The 12,926-nt window shown below is 36.4% G+C and overlaps 1 protein-coding gene across 1 annotated transcript in view; it reads right to left on the reverse strand.

Annotated features, from left to right (window-relative positions):
* Positions 1 to 12,926, reverse strand: part of MIPEP (mitochondrial intermediate peptidase) — a 53,177-nt gene that overhangs the window by 39,548 nt on the left and 703 nt on the right. Inside the window, exons 2-7 of the mRNA XM_015817033.2 lie at positions 11,642 to 11,815; positions 9,178 to 9,266; positions 7,677 to 7,763; positions 5,436 to 5,499; positions 4,204 to 4,386; positions 1,378 to 1,534 (exon numbers count right to left, since the gene is read on the reverse strand). Coding sequence (XP_015672519.1) covers positions 1,378 to 1,534; positions 4,204 to 4,386; positions 5,436 to 5,499; positions 7,677 to 7,763; positions 9,178 to 9,266; positions 11,642 to 11,815 — 754 coding nt within the window. The remainder of the gene's footprint in view (positions 1 to 1,377; positions 1,535 to 4,203; positions 4,387 to 5,435; positions 5,500 to 7,676; positions 7,764 to 9,177; positions 9,267 to 11,641; positions 11,816 to 12,926) is intronic.

The following is a 12,926-nucleotide window of genomic DNA, read 5'->3' on the forward strand; positions in this document are numbered from 1 at the left end:
TAAAACTCACCCTAGGTCAGGCCCGCTTGTTGAAAAAGCCATGTCTTGAGGGCGCGGCGGAAGGTTAAGAGATCCGGAATCGTCCGGATCTCGGGGGGTAGTTCGTTCCAGAGGGTGGGGGCACCCACAGAGAAGGCCCTCCCCCTGGGGGTCGCCAGCCGACATTGCTTGGCCGACGGCACCCTGAGGAGGCCCGCTTGCCAACAACCTCATTCAGCAACCGCTTGAAGTTGCAACGGTGCTGTTCCCTTTTAGCCTGGCATCAGACATGACTGAAGGGAGGAGGGTTCTTCCATGGAATAGGAAACTTAAACCTGACTTCTAGAGAGAAAAGGTGTTAACCTGTCACATGATTGTCATTCACAGTTAGTACACATCCTATGCTTGACCTATGTTTATCCCCCTTGCAGAGCAGAGAGACTGGAGAGGAAAGAATGTAAGCACACTATAGATAATACACACTGAAAACATTGCACTGGCATTTGTTAGCACACTATACAAACAGACTGGTATATTCCTTATTCTGTGAAGGGGGGAGAGAAAAAAAAAGCAATTTCTGAAAGCAATCTCTTCTGTGTCTGACCTGCTACCTCCCCCCTCTGTAGAGAAGAGAAATTGGAGAGGAAGAGATTACTAAGTAATTAGGCACACAATGGTGCATATACTAGGCTGTTTGTGCAATGTACTCTTGACTGCTAGTTCCAGTGCATTGCTTTTGATGTGTTTTTCCCTTGTGGGTCTGCTTACTCTTTTTTAACCCCTTTCTCTCTAATGAATGTAATATGTAAACATTAATTCCCTTCTTGTTAATTATCCCAGCTTCAGGATGAGCATTCCTAAGGATGCAGTGTCATTAGTATTGTCAATTTTAGAGCTGGAAAGGACTGGTAGAATTAATATCTGTTTTGCTTAGGGACAGAGTTGCCAGTGCCAATTGTGGTTACTAAACTGGACTACCTGTATTAGTACGTAAACCCAAACATGGAAACTTCAGCATTAAACTAGACTATTCACTGAAATCTATACAGACAAAGAGCAATTTTAATGTGTATCAGTAATCATTGCAATAATAATAATCAACAATAAAAGAATAGAAGTGCTTCCATTTAATGATTTTACTGGCACTTGTTTCTTTGGATTTTTTTCCTGTAAAGATCAAATTAACATACTGTGTTGATCATAGTGTGGCAAAATGAAAATCTACTCTAGCAAAAAAATATATTTTTTAAAAAATAAAATCCCGCAAACTTTTAGAAGATTACAAAATGTAATCGTTATATTTCTAGCAAAACGCTGGTCCTAATTCTGTGCAGTAGTCTGTATAACTAGCACTGGCTCTCATCTCTTCCTTCTCCTTCAGTGCAAAGATGCATTTACCTGGGGTATGGGTCATTGTCCCTTGAAGAGCTCGATGAGCAAATGTATCATAGCCAACTAACTGGGCCAGAGCATTTCTACTGCCAAGCAATTCATCTAAACATTGTAGTTGCTGAACATTTGGGTATAGAAAAACTTTGTAGGCGACTTCACGTACCTAGAGTTAGCAACAATGAAAACAATGAATAAACTTATCTAAAGTAGCATAATTAAAACTAAAATAAATGATAACAAAACACTGACAGTTAAAACTACCATCACCTTATGTGTTTTATAATAAAAGGCTTTTATAATAGAGGAACTCCCAAAAAAATAGACATAAGCAGTTTACAAGTAAGCCCTTAATTTATTGACCTCACTATCAGACTTCAGGTACCATGGCTGTTTGTTCTCCTTCCTTGATAATGAACTGGTTCGCTACTGATAATATGAAAAGACCGATTATTCCATTTGACAAACTAACAATATTTTTATGAATGTATCTTGTCTTTTTCCTCTTTTTTGTATATATCACATGTCACAGGGTCTTTTAAACTACACCTAATTTGTGACATTGCCTAATTTGGTGGATTCAGGACAGCAAAAGAACCAATAACAACACAAGCCCTCAAACAACATACTCAAGCCCTCACCTACTATTGCTCACTATTCTCCACTCTTCCCCACTGCTAAAATACTCCTTGTAAGTACTGCTAAAAAAAACCCATCTCTTTCTGGTTGCTTTACTTCCACAGACATACACCTTCCCTCATGTGTATCACAGCACAGCTTTTATAGTCAGCTTTGCTGTACTGGTGAGAAGACTTAAAGCAGGGGTCTTCAAACTTGGCCCTTTTATGACTTTTGGACTTCAACTCCCAGAATTCTTCAGCCAGGGGTATCAAACTGCCGGTCCGTAGGCCGGATGCATCATCTGGAAGCTGCGCCCACCCACTGGCAATGGCAAAACGGTCCCGATATGTTGCGCAACGTCATGTGATGTCGCGAGTTTGATATGTCTGGCTTAAAGGGTCTGCAGAGAACACAGGTGCTAGCAATTTTCTGGGCTAGCCTGCTCTCTCATAGGTTCAAAGGAAAAGAGCTGGAGTTGACAGGAAAGGGTTAATACCACTTTTTCTTCCTAGAAGGCAAGGTTAAGCTTCCTGTCCCAAATTAGGAGTCATTTTCCGTTCAGTCACATCTGATGCAAGGCTAAAACAGAATGCTCTGAACTGCAACTGATTACTCCGATTTCCAAATCTGAACTTCTGATGGAGGATTCTGTATAATTAAGCCTCACCCAAATTCTCAGAATCAGCAGGATGGCTTCCCTCCTTGAGTTTAATGCATACATCCTAAATTTTCAATGCCTGATGAATCTATTTTATTCCTGTGCCTGAAATTCAGGATAGCTCTCCAATCTCCATTTCCAAAAACCAGAAGGGAAAAAAAACAGTATGGATTACCTCTTCTGCAGTATAAAATTCGTATTCCTATGCTTAAGTTCTGCTTTGTCCCTTAATTCTGGAATTCTACTTTTTCTTGGAGGCAGGAGATGAAAAAAACTTATCATTCAGCTTTCCTGTACATTCTAGCTCATTCTTGTAAATGAAGAATATCCCCATCAGGCCAAATCTTTACAGCGATTTATTCTGCCGGATTGTTTCTGGTTGTAGTGGTTTTTCTCAAATCACATGCCCATTTGGGAAGTAATGGCATCATGCTAAGGGGCATTTTGGTTCTTGCCTCCTTTGCCTCACTATTGAGTGGGTGCTTTGGCTATTAAGGTTGGCAGCCCCAGACATAAGCATCTTTGTCTGCTTTCTATTAGAAAGAAGGCAGAGGTTTCAATCTTTGATAGGGAAAGAAAATGCAGGACTTCTTTGTTTGCAATTGGTTTTTTTTCCTTCCTTGCTTCCCTTGTCCTTCAACATATCTCCGTATTCATCATCCTCTAACTCACCAGACTACACTCTGCTAGCATAAGAAGAAACCTAGTGGCTCTGGGTTCTTGATTTACTGTTGTTTACTGTTAGCTTGTTTGTTTCAGTTGGCAGTTCCTTGATTGGGGTGTTGTTTACCTCTTGATTATTGTCTAATATTAATCTTGGTATTAATCTCATTTGGATGTTGACTGCTGGTTTTGGACTTTTTATTTCCTTTTTAAATTTTTGTCTCTTTTGAATGGCATGTAGATGTTGTTGATCTCAATGTGCCTGTTGATGGCCGATTTATAAACAATAGCCTAATCAAGGAATCACCAATGCTGACAGAGTAAGCGATTAGTATATAATATGACAGCACTCCCTCTAGCACTGATGACGCTGCCTAGTTTGGTAATGAAATGCCTGCAAGAAAACAACTGAGCTCAAAGAGCACCAAGGATCCCACAAAAAGAAGTCTTCTAGTTAGAAATGGTGGTGTTAAATGTTTTCTCTTGGCTTCACTTCTGGAGACTGAAAATTGAATTTTTCTTCCACTTACTACTGATTCTTCCACAAATCTAATATGTAGAGATTATAATAATAAAATAAAGGGAGGAGGATAATTAGCAGCATCTTTTGCTCTTAGGTCTTTTCTAATCATAAAATTGAACCTGCCACCCTATCCACTTTATACACTACAACGGATGTAAATTTAAAAACAGTTTGCAGCTCACCATATGTAATCTGAATATGCCTCACTTCAAATTACAAAAAAATCCTTCCTTCCTGTTTCTACTACTTGGATTATTTATTTTGCTCCATTTTAAAATGGTACACTGTAAAGATGACCGCTTATAAAGGTACTCATATATATTGCTAAACAATTATACAAACCATATTGGGCTATTTTATGCATACATACCAAATCATCTGGATTGTCTGCACTGAGACAACTGATTTGGGCAAAACTGCCTTCAACTGCAAAGTTATGGCGAATGTGTTCTGGTAACACATGCTTTTCAATCTTGTTTGGAAGATGAGACCCCAGGAGAAATTCATTACATAAATCCAAAATTTTGACATTAAGATTTACTGCATTTCTGCGCTGCAAATAAAGAAAAAAAATAGGTATTTTTTTGAAGAATCAATATATTAAAATATTTACAGAAAACACTGAAAATAGTAGCATCCATAAATCCCTGTTGAGATTAGTACTATGTGCCTGTTGATGACCGATTTGTAAACAATAGCCTAATCAAGGAACCATCAATGCTGACAGGGAAAGCCACTAGTACATAAAATGAGTGCAAACCCCACTCCCTTCTAGCACTGATGACATTGCCTAGTTTGGTAATGAAATGTCTGCAAGCTCAGAAAGCATAATATTTAGCTTATCTACACAAGACAACTTATGGATTCAACTGGATTCCAGCAAGTTTGGGATATAACACGTGTGTTGCAAGAACTGCAGCATCTGTTAATGGTTATCAGGTCTAATTCAAAGTGATGGTTATTCCTATAGAGTGCTTTATGGTTTGGGTTCTCATGATTTTCAGGACTGTGTACTCCAGGCAATATGCGCACTCAAGACAAGTTGGTCAAAAAAAGGAGGAAATTTTTCTTGGTGGCAATACTGTCACTCTGAAACTGCTTGCCTCCCATGTTGTAACCCAGCGGTCCTCAACCTTTCCAGCTTGGCGACCCAGCCTGGCGCGGGGGGTAGGGAACGTGAGTGGCAGGCCCACACAAAGCTCCATTCGCACACACGTGCTCTTCACTCGCGCAAATGGAGCTTCGCACGCGAGTGGAGGATGCTTGCACTTGTGCACGAAGCTCTACTCGCGTGAGCGGAGACCACTTGAGCAGACTACCCAGAGTCACCTTGTGATGAGATAGACAGCAAATAAATTTAATAAATAAAATAAATCAATAAATAAAGTCAGGATTGCCCCACTCTATTAAAAGTTTAAAATTTATTTGCAGGTTGACTAGTATGAAACATTCCAAATGGGGTTGATGGCAGTATGAAGATATACAACATAATGTTTGTTTTTAATTGGCTGTTTTTTAATTAATGCAAGCCACCTAGTTAAAGAGTATGTGGCATCAAATATTGCCTACTTGCAATATTTAATTTCTGTAAGTAATAAATACCTGTTCTTCATTCAAATGAATACCACTGATCTCAAAATCAAACATGAAAAGTTCTGCCACTCGCCTGAAAGAATAAAATTCCATTGACAGAAAATAATGTCAGATGAATAATAATATAAACCAAATGTTACAGATCAAATACTAAGAGGTGAATTTTAAGACATACAGGTACAAAAATTATTCAGTTTAACAAAGCTTACAAAAAGGTAAGCAGCTACATTCGGATAGTCCTCAACTCACAACAGTTTGCTTAGTGACTGTTTGAAGTTACAACAGCACTGAAAAAAGTGACTTATGACCATTTTTTACACTCATGACCATTGCAGCATCCCCATGGTCATGTAATTTACATTTGGATGCTTGACAACTGACTCACATTTATAACCCTAATCTTTTGACAATCAAAGTCAATGGAGAAACCAGATTCACTTAACAACCATGTTATTGATTTTATAACTGCAGTGATTCACTTTAATAATAATAATAATAATAATAATAATAATAATAATGATGATGATGATGATGATGTTGGAAGGGACCTTGGAGGTCATCTAGTCCAACCCCCCACTCAGGCAGGAAACCCTATACCATCTTGGACAAATGGTTTCCTGCCTGAGTGGGGGTTTGGATTAGATCACCTCCAAGGTCCCTTCCAACATCATCATTATTATTATTATTATTATTATTATTAAACATACCCAATTCCAGCAGCCTTTTCTTATATGCTTTAGCCTCCAGTCCCCTAATCATCTCTGTTGCTCTTCTCTGTACTCTTTCTAGAGTCTCAACTTCTTTTTTACATCGTGGTGACCAAAATTGGATGCAGTATTCCAAGTGTGGCCTTACCAAGGCATTGTAAAGTGGTATTAATACTTCATGTGATAAAATGGGGCAAAACTCACTTAACAAATTTCTCATTTAGCAATATAAATTTTGGGATCAATTGTGGTCGTAATCTGAGCACTACCTGTACTGCAGCCTATTTGTTTCTTTATTCACAGTATCAAATGAAAAACAAAGATGTGTACAATTTGTGGTATTATTTAATTACTGTAACTGATAGAAATTCATTTAAAATTAAGACACATGCCCCTTCAGTTTTATGAATGTATATTTAAAAATACGTCACAGTAAGTAAATATTGCTTGTTTTTAAGTTAGCATGCAACCTTAGTTATCAGGAAAATTATATAGTTACTACAGAAATACTGCAAATAGATGCCAGATACCCAAGATAGCACTTACAACAATAATATTATAATTTATTGATTGACAGATGATGCTGGAAACAAATGATCATATATAAATATCCATCTTTTAGACAATGGAATATGCTTCTTTATATATCTTAGTTAATAGGACAATTAAATAATTTGAATCCAAAAGAGAAGAGATTATTCAGAGCACACATAAGCATACACCTTTCATCTATTAGTTCTTCCTTAATCATTTTCCCTGTGATTCCATGGTGATCCCAGGAAAAGACGTAGCTTTTTAAGAAGTTGACACCAGGTATGACACCCACACCCACACCCACAATCAGAATCACTTTTTTCTCTTCAAAATCAAGACTGCTGCATGTTTTATCCTATTCAGTTACAACCTGTAGCATAAGCTAGATCTGCCAAAAAGGTAATCTTAGTTTGTAGATTAAACAAAATACATTATTTCATTTGATCTGTGCATACGTGCACATATATGTATATAAGTTCCTTGTCTTGTTGGCCAAATTTTATACTAGGTTGAGTGTAGTCTTAGTCAATTATGGTAAGAAGCATACAGGAAAAAGAATACAAAAACAAAAATGTCAATTATGCCTCTAGAAAAAAAAGAAAGAAAAGAAACAGAATTAAGCCAAAACAGAAACCTAAAAAAATTTAAGCAGTCCAGAATAATCAAGAATGCCAAATATGATGAACAAGAGGCAATTTTTCAAAGGTTTCTTTGCAATCAGAATTGGAAGGACATTAAATATGCAGTTGAAGAAAGGAACAGCTATCAAAGGAGAAAAGTGGAGGTAATAGGGATATTGATGCAAATAACACTTGCAAATATCAGATTCCATTGTTTTGTAAAAATTCTTCAAGACTGGACTAAATAATGCACTCATAGATATTATACAGTCTGAAACAAATTCACAATATGTTCCACAGTAACATGTGTGCTGATCTAGTGGAATATAGTGTTCCATGTTCACTTTGAATATTACAAGAAAATTCTTACTGTAAAAATTAAAATATACCTTGTTTGAGGGTCAAGAGAATCCATAACATCTTTATCAATTAACAATCTTCTCAGACTCTGACATAAATCTACATTTGTGTTTAATCTAGTAATATAAAAAATAGATATAGTCAGTATTACATTTACAATTAGATATTACCAGTTTCTGTATTTCTGTCATGTTTTATAAACTTATTCAACTTCAGAAAAAGTTATCTCAGACACAGCCAGCAGAAAGAAGACAGCAAAGCAATTTACCTCACAAATACTTTTTTTCAGCATATCCAAGAAATGTAAGTAACTTATTAAAATGATAAACAAGGCAACAGGAAATATAATCCTAGAGTGATTCCAATTTTAGATGTTAATATGGAATTACCGTATCTTATACACTCACTTTTTACAGAACATCTGCATGATATTTTCATCCAATGATTCAATTACTGCCTTCCTGTGATTTTTCCATTTTTTTTTAAAGGCGGGAGAAAGTATGGCTTTTGGGGGGGCAGGGGCAAGAACACAGAATGTAAAGGATATAGATCACTTTACATCACTTTTTTCCCCCTTTTCCTCTCTCTCCCTGGATTGGGTTTCAGTAAACCAGCATAAACCAGAACTTAGAGGTCTGTTTCATGTATGACAGTAAGGCATAATGGATTGTTTCACATATTGCAAAAAACAAATCATATTTTTGCCAATCTCTATGCGTGAACAATATAAGAAATGATTAATCTGACAAGTAAACTCAGCATTTTTTCAATTGGTGAATGTAGTTTCAAGAAACATATGTTAGCTCTTATAATTCATTATGAAGACCTATAGTTTCGCCATGGCTTTTCTTTAGAAATAATTTTTTTTCCTAGTAGACTAGACTTTACTTCATGGGAATAAATAAGAATACCTTGCTATTGATTAGTGACTAATAGAGGCACACATTCTATCTCAAGTCAACCTTGATTATTATAGAATATAATAAGAAATGGTATAAGAATATTTCCTGCTGTATTGCCAGGCACAAGCAATCAGAACCACTCATGAATAGATTCAGGCTGCAACTTTATTGTTTATCACCTATGTTGTAAGAATCTCACCAGACTGCTTGCCTTCCCCTGGGAAATGACCAGACAAGGTTTCATATTTGGGGGGAAGTCATGCTTATGCCGTTTGTGACTGTGCAATGGCTCCAAACTAGGCCCTTGCTTGACCCCCTCTCTGCAATCTAGCTGGCAATTCCCTAATAAGTTTATCTGTCCTAATATTAAGTAGGTTTGGCTCTGCTTAGCATTTTTTAAAACTCAGCCAATGTTGTTAGGTGCTATTTCCTGCTATCGAGTTATTGATCACTTCAGCGCAGAACCAGCTTTCCTCAATCTGAGCACCTTTCAGCTACACAGACCTCAATTCCAAGAATTCTCAAATAATAGCCAGGCTGGCTAGAAATATGGGGAGCAGATGTTCATACATCTAGAAGATAACTGTGGAAGGATGAGACAAACTTTAAAATATTGAATAAAGCATACTTTTCTACCATAGTACCAATGCTTCTGCAGGCTTCCTCAGCAGCATCTCTAAACGCAAGATCAGGATGGGCTATTTTCACAAAGTCAGCCTGTTATAGTAAAAAATATGAAAGCACAAAAAGATGAGAAAATATTGCATTAGCAGTTGCAGAAAAACAGAAAAGCTTGCTAACTGCATAAATATTGTACCTGATTTGAAATATTCATAAACATGTATGTTTTCAAAGAGCTATTAATTAAAATTACTCCTTACCTTAACATTTCTGTAACACAGTTGAAGAAAAAAAATATATGGATACATTGTTCGTGACAGTTTCAAGTATGGATTGTATACAAGATCAGGAAATGGTTTAAATACTGTCAAGCGGCTGTTTGACAGCATGTACATGCAACAGATAAGTTGCAATGTATCTGTGTGTATTATAAAAAAAATCTGAGAGAAAAATCTGAAAAACTTTTATAGAGGACAATCTTTATGGGCCCACCAGTGAAAACCATGTCACATGGAAGACTGAAACTAGGAATGTAAGAGAAATAAAAAATGATAAAGAGCATGAATAATGAATAATGAGATGTGTTGTGCGTTTGTGAAATTAAAAGGGGAATTAAATAACAGATTGAATGAAGGCAGTATTAAATGGAATAGAGTAGGTCATTTCATACAAAGCATTGTAGAGATTAATCTTCCAACAAAAAGGGATGGGAAATAGACATAAGGAGAGCAAAGTGAAAACTGCTTGAAATACAGTATCTGGCATTATTCTAATAGAAAGAATTAAAAGAATATTCTAGGTGGAACAATGGAATAAGAACAATAATACATAGAAGAGAAAGTGACTGAATAATGTGTCCAGCAAAAAAACATGCAAAGCATGTCATCAAAAGAGCAAGGAATGGTTAAGATTAAAAGAGGCACAGAATATGCAAAACAATTTTGCTGAAAAGAGAAAATAGAAGAGTAAAATTGAAACAAATGCTATGTTAATGTCCAAGAAAAAAGTTATAAAAACAAGTCACAAATGCTGTGAAACTGCTGAAAAAAGGTAACCCTGAAGCTATAGATGGTGTAATTAGAGGAATGTTAGTTGTTAAGTGTTAAAATACAGATATGGCCTGCATATAGAGTAGCAATGTGATGTATACATTGGTGTCTCAAGCCTGAAAGATTGCCATTATTCTTACCTAGTACAAAGGGAAAAGTAGCAAGATGAATGCAAAAACTACATGGAAATTAATTTAAGAATGCCTGGAAGGTCTTTTCTACCCTTTCATTTTTTACTGAAAGGGTAAAAAAGCTAATGTGTAAAATTTGAAAACTGTCATGCAACTTTTCTGAATCTGAGAGCATCAGATTTTTGCTCTCTTCCAGCAGATCATTCAGAAATGTATGAATGTGATGAAAAAAATGCTTGCATATTGAGAAAGTCTATAGCAGGGGTCCCCAACCCCAGGTCTGTGGACCGGCACCACAACATGCCAGAAACCAGTCCGCGCAAACAAGGAAAGCCCCATCTGTGGGATGCAGACAGCAAGCGAAACCACGCCCCTCCAGTCCGTGGAAAAATCTCTCTCCACGGAACCGGTCCCTGGTGCCCAAAAGGTTGAAGGCCACTGGTCTATAGTATAGAAAAAGGACGTATATAATAGAAATAAGGCTTGCATGAGAAATATGGAATGCTTAAAGAATTATTCAGCATTACCCTAGTAGTGCCTCTGGAGCAGAGACTTCCATTTTGATAGCTAGTTTGGTCTAGTAATTAAGGCACCAGGTTAGAGTTCTAGTCCCATTTTAGACATGAAAGGTAACTTTGGGCCAGTCACTTTCTCAGCCCATAATATCAGATTCAGACAACAACCCAGTCAGTCAATTCTTGTTGCAACTAATCACTACTTGGTTGCTACCTACCCACCCCCCAAAAGTGAACCTTGCACTTGTAGGGAAATGTTAGGAAGAAAAAAAAAAGAATGATTCAGAACTAAGAAGAAAATAAGAGAAGGATATATTATGTCCCCTTGGTAATGTTGATTAAAAGATAGCAGAGCAAACAATATGCAACATAGAACAAATGTTTCAGACTGTGTAGAAGAGCAGTCTGCTGATTGATCCACTATATGAAAGATATGTAAAGAAAAACAAAAGTATGTTTAAAATAAGTAAATACAGTGGGAATGGTATATTTAAGGACTATGTGTGGTAAATCAGGATGATCAAGAATAGATGGGTGCTGAACAAAACTGGACTGAAAACACGTGAATGACCGCTGTGCAAGAACTACACTGAGGTAATTTGATTACATACAAAAAAAATGAATGAAACCTTCCATAGAAGCATAGGTTTGTACACTAATTTATAATTATAATTCATATTACATTTCAGAAAATTACAGAATTCAAATTAACCTAGAAATATAGCAGTGTCAATGAATTAACAAATCACAATTTCAAAGATATAGTATTGTCTTACCAGATCTGCTACTCTACATAAAGCATCAGAGAGCTGATCAAAAACCAACACAATCTCTTTCCCAGGAGGTGTAATGCATGCTTTTTGGACCAATCGTTCTGCTTCTTGCAATGAGTTTTTTTGAGCTTCTTGAAATCCTTCTGGACAATTAAGTTCAGCTACACCAAACAGACCCTAAAACATAGAAAAGAATTTTACCAACATATATATTTTTAATGTAATATTCTAATCTACAATAATTGAATATGGTGAACCAAAATGTAATTTTGCCAGATAAATAAGCTTTACAGTAATATGAATCAAAATCATAATTACATTAAATGCAACTCCTTTGCACATTTTCCTGAGTTCTCAATCAATTTTGATTTGGAGCCTAAATTACTTTTTCAGCATCTAATTCTGGAAAATTAGAGTTTGTTAATTTGGAGAATTCCAGTAAACTTCACATAAATCTTTTCCAGGAAAACTAGTCCTCATAACCCCAATCCAAAGGTCAAAATGATAAGACTCTATCATGTCTGGAGTGTTGAAATACAAGCCAATACAGATTTATGCTCAATTGAATGTCAATATACCAAAAATCCATTGCAAAAGACAAATTAGAAACAAAAATTAAAATAAGCAAGAAAATGGTAAGAGAACACCTATCTGAGTATAAATCACCAGGACCTGATAGATTACATAGAGTTCTGAAGGAGCTGGCAGATGTTATCTCAGAACCACTGCACCACATCTTTCAAAAATCCTGGAGCACCAGGGAAATACCCAAGGATTGGAAAAGGGCTGATGTGGTTCCCATCTTCAAGAAAGGGGGGAAAAAAACAGACTCAGGAAACTACAGACAGTCTAACATCAATACCTGGGAAGATCCTGGAAAAGATAATCAAAAAATAGTTTTGTGAACAACTAGAAGCAAATAAAGTTATAACTAGTAGCCAGTACGGGTTTGTTAAAAACAGATCATGCCAAACCAATCTTACTTCATTCTTCGATAAAGTCATACTCTCTCAGAACCCACCTCACAATATACGGATAATAATAACAGTTCAGAGTTATCAAAAATCAATATTAATTCAAAAGCACTAAAATAATAACAAACATGCACATCTGCCTGTCTCAGGTCCCTGGAAAGGACTTGATAGGTAGACAAAAAATGCCAAATCCAGCCTGAACCTCTGAGGAATTCCTCTGCGAGGAATCGTAACAATAATTAAATGCCCCTTTCCAATGTTTTGAACACAGTATTCCCAACTTTTATAATAGTAACCATTAAACAACATCTGCC

Source organism: Protobothrops mucrosquamatus, unplaced genomic scaffold, assembly GCF_001527695.2.
Source record: "Protobothrops mucrosquamatus isolate PMUCROS unplaced genomic scaffold, P.Mucros_1.0 scaffold549, whole genome shotgun sequence".
Classification (NCBI taxonomy): domain Eukaryota; kingdom Metazoa; phylum Chordata; class Lepidosauria; order Squamata; family Viperidae; genus Protobothrops; species Protobothrops mucrosquamatus.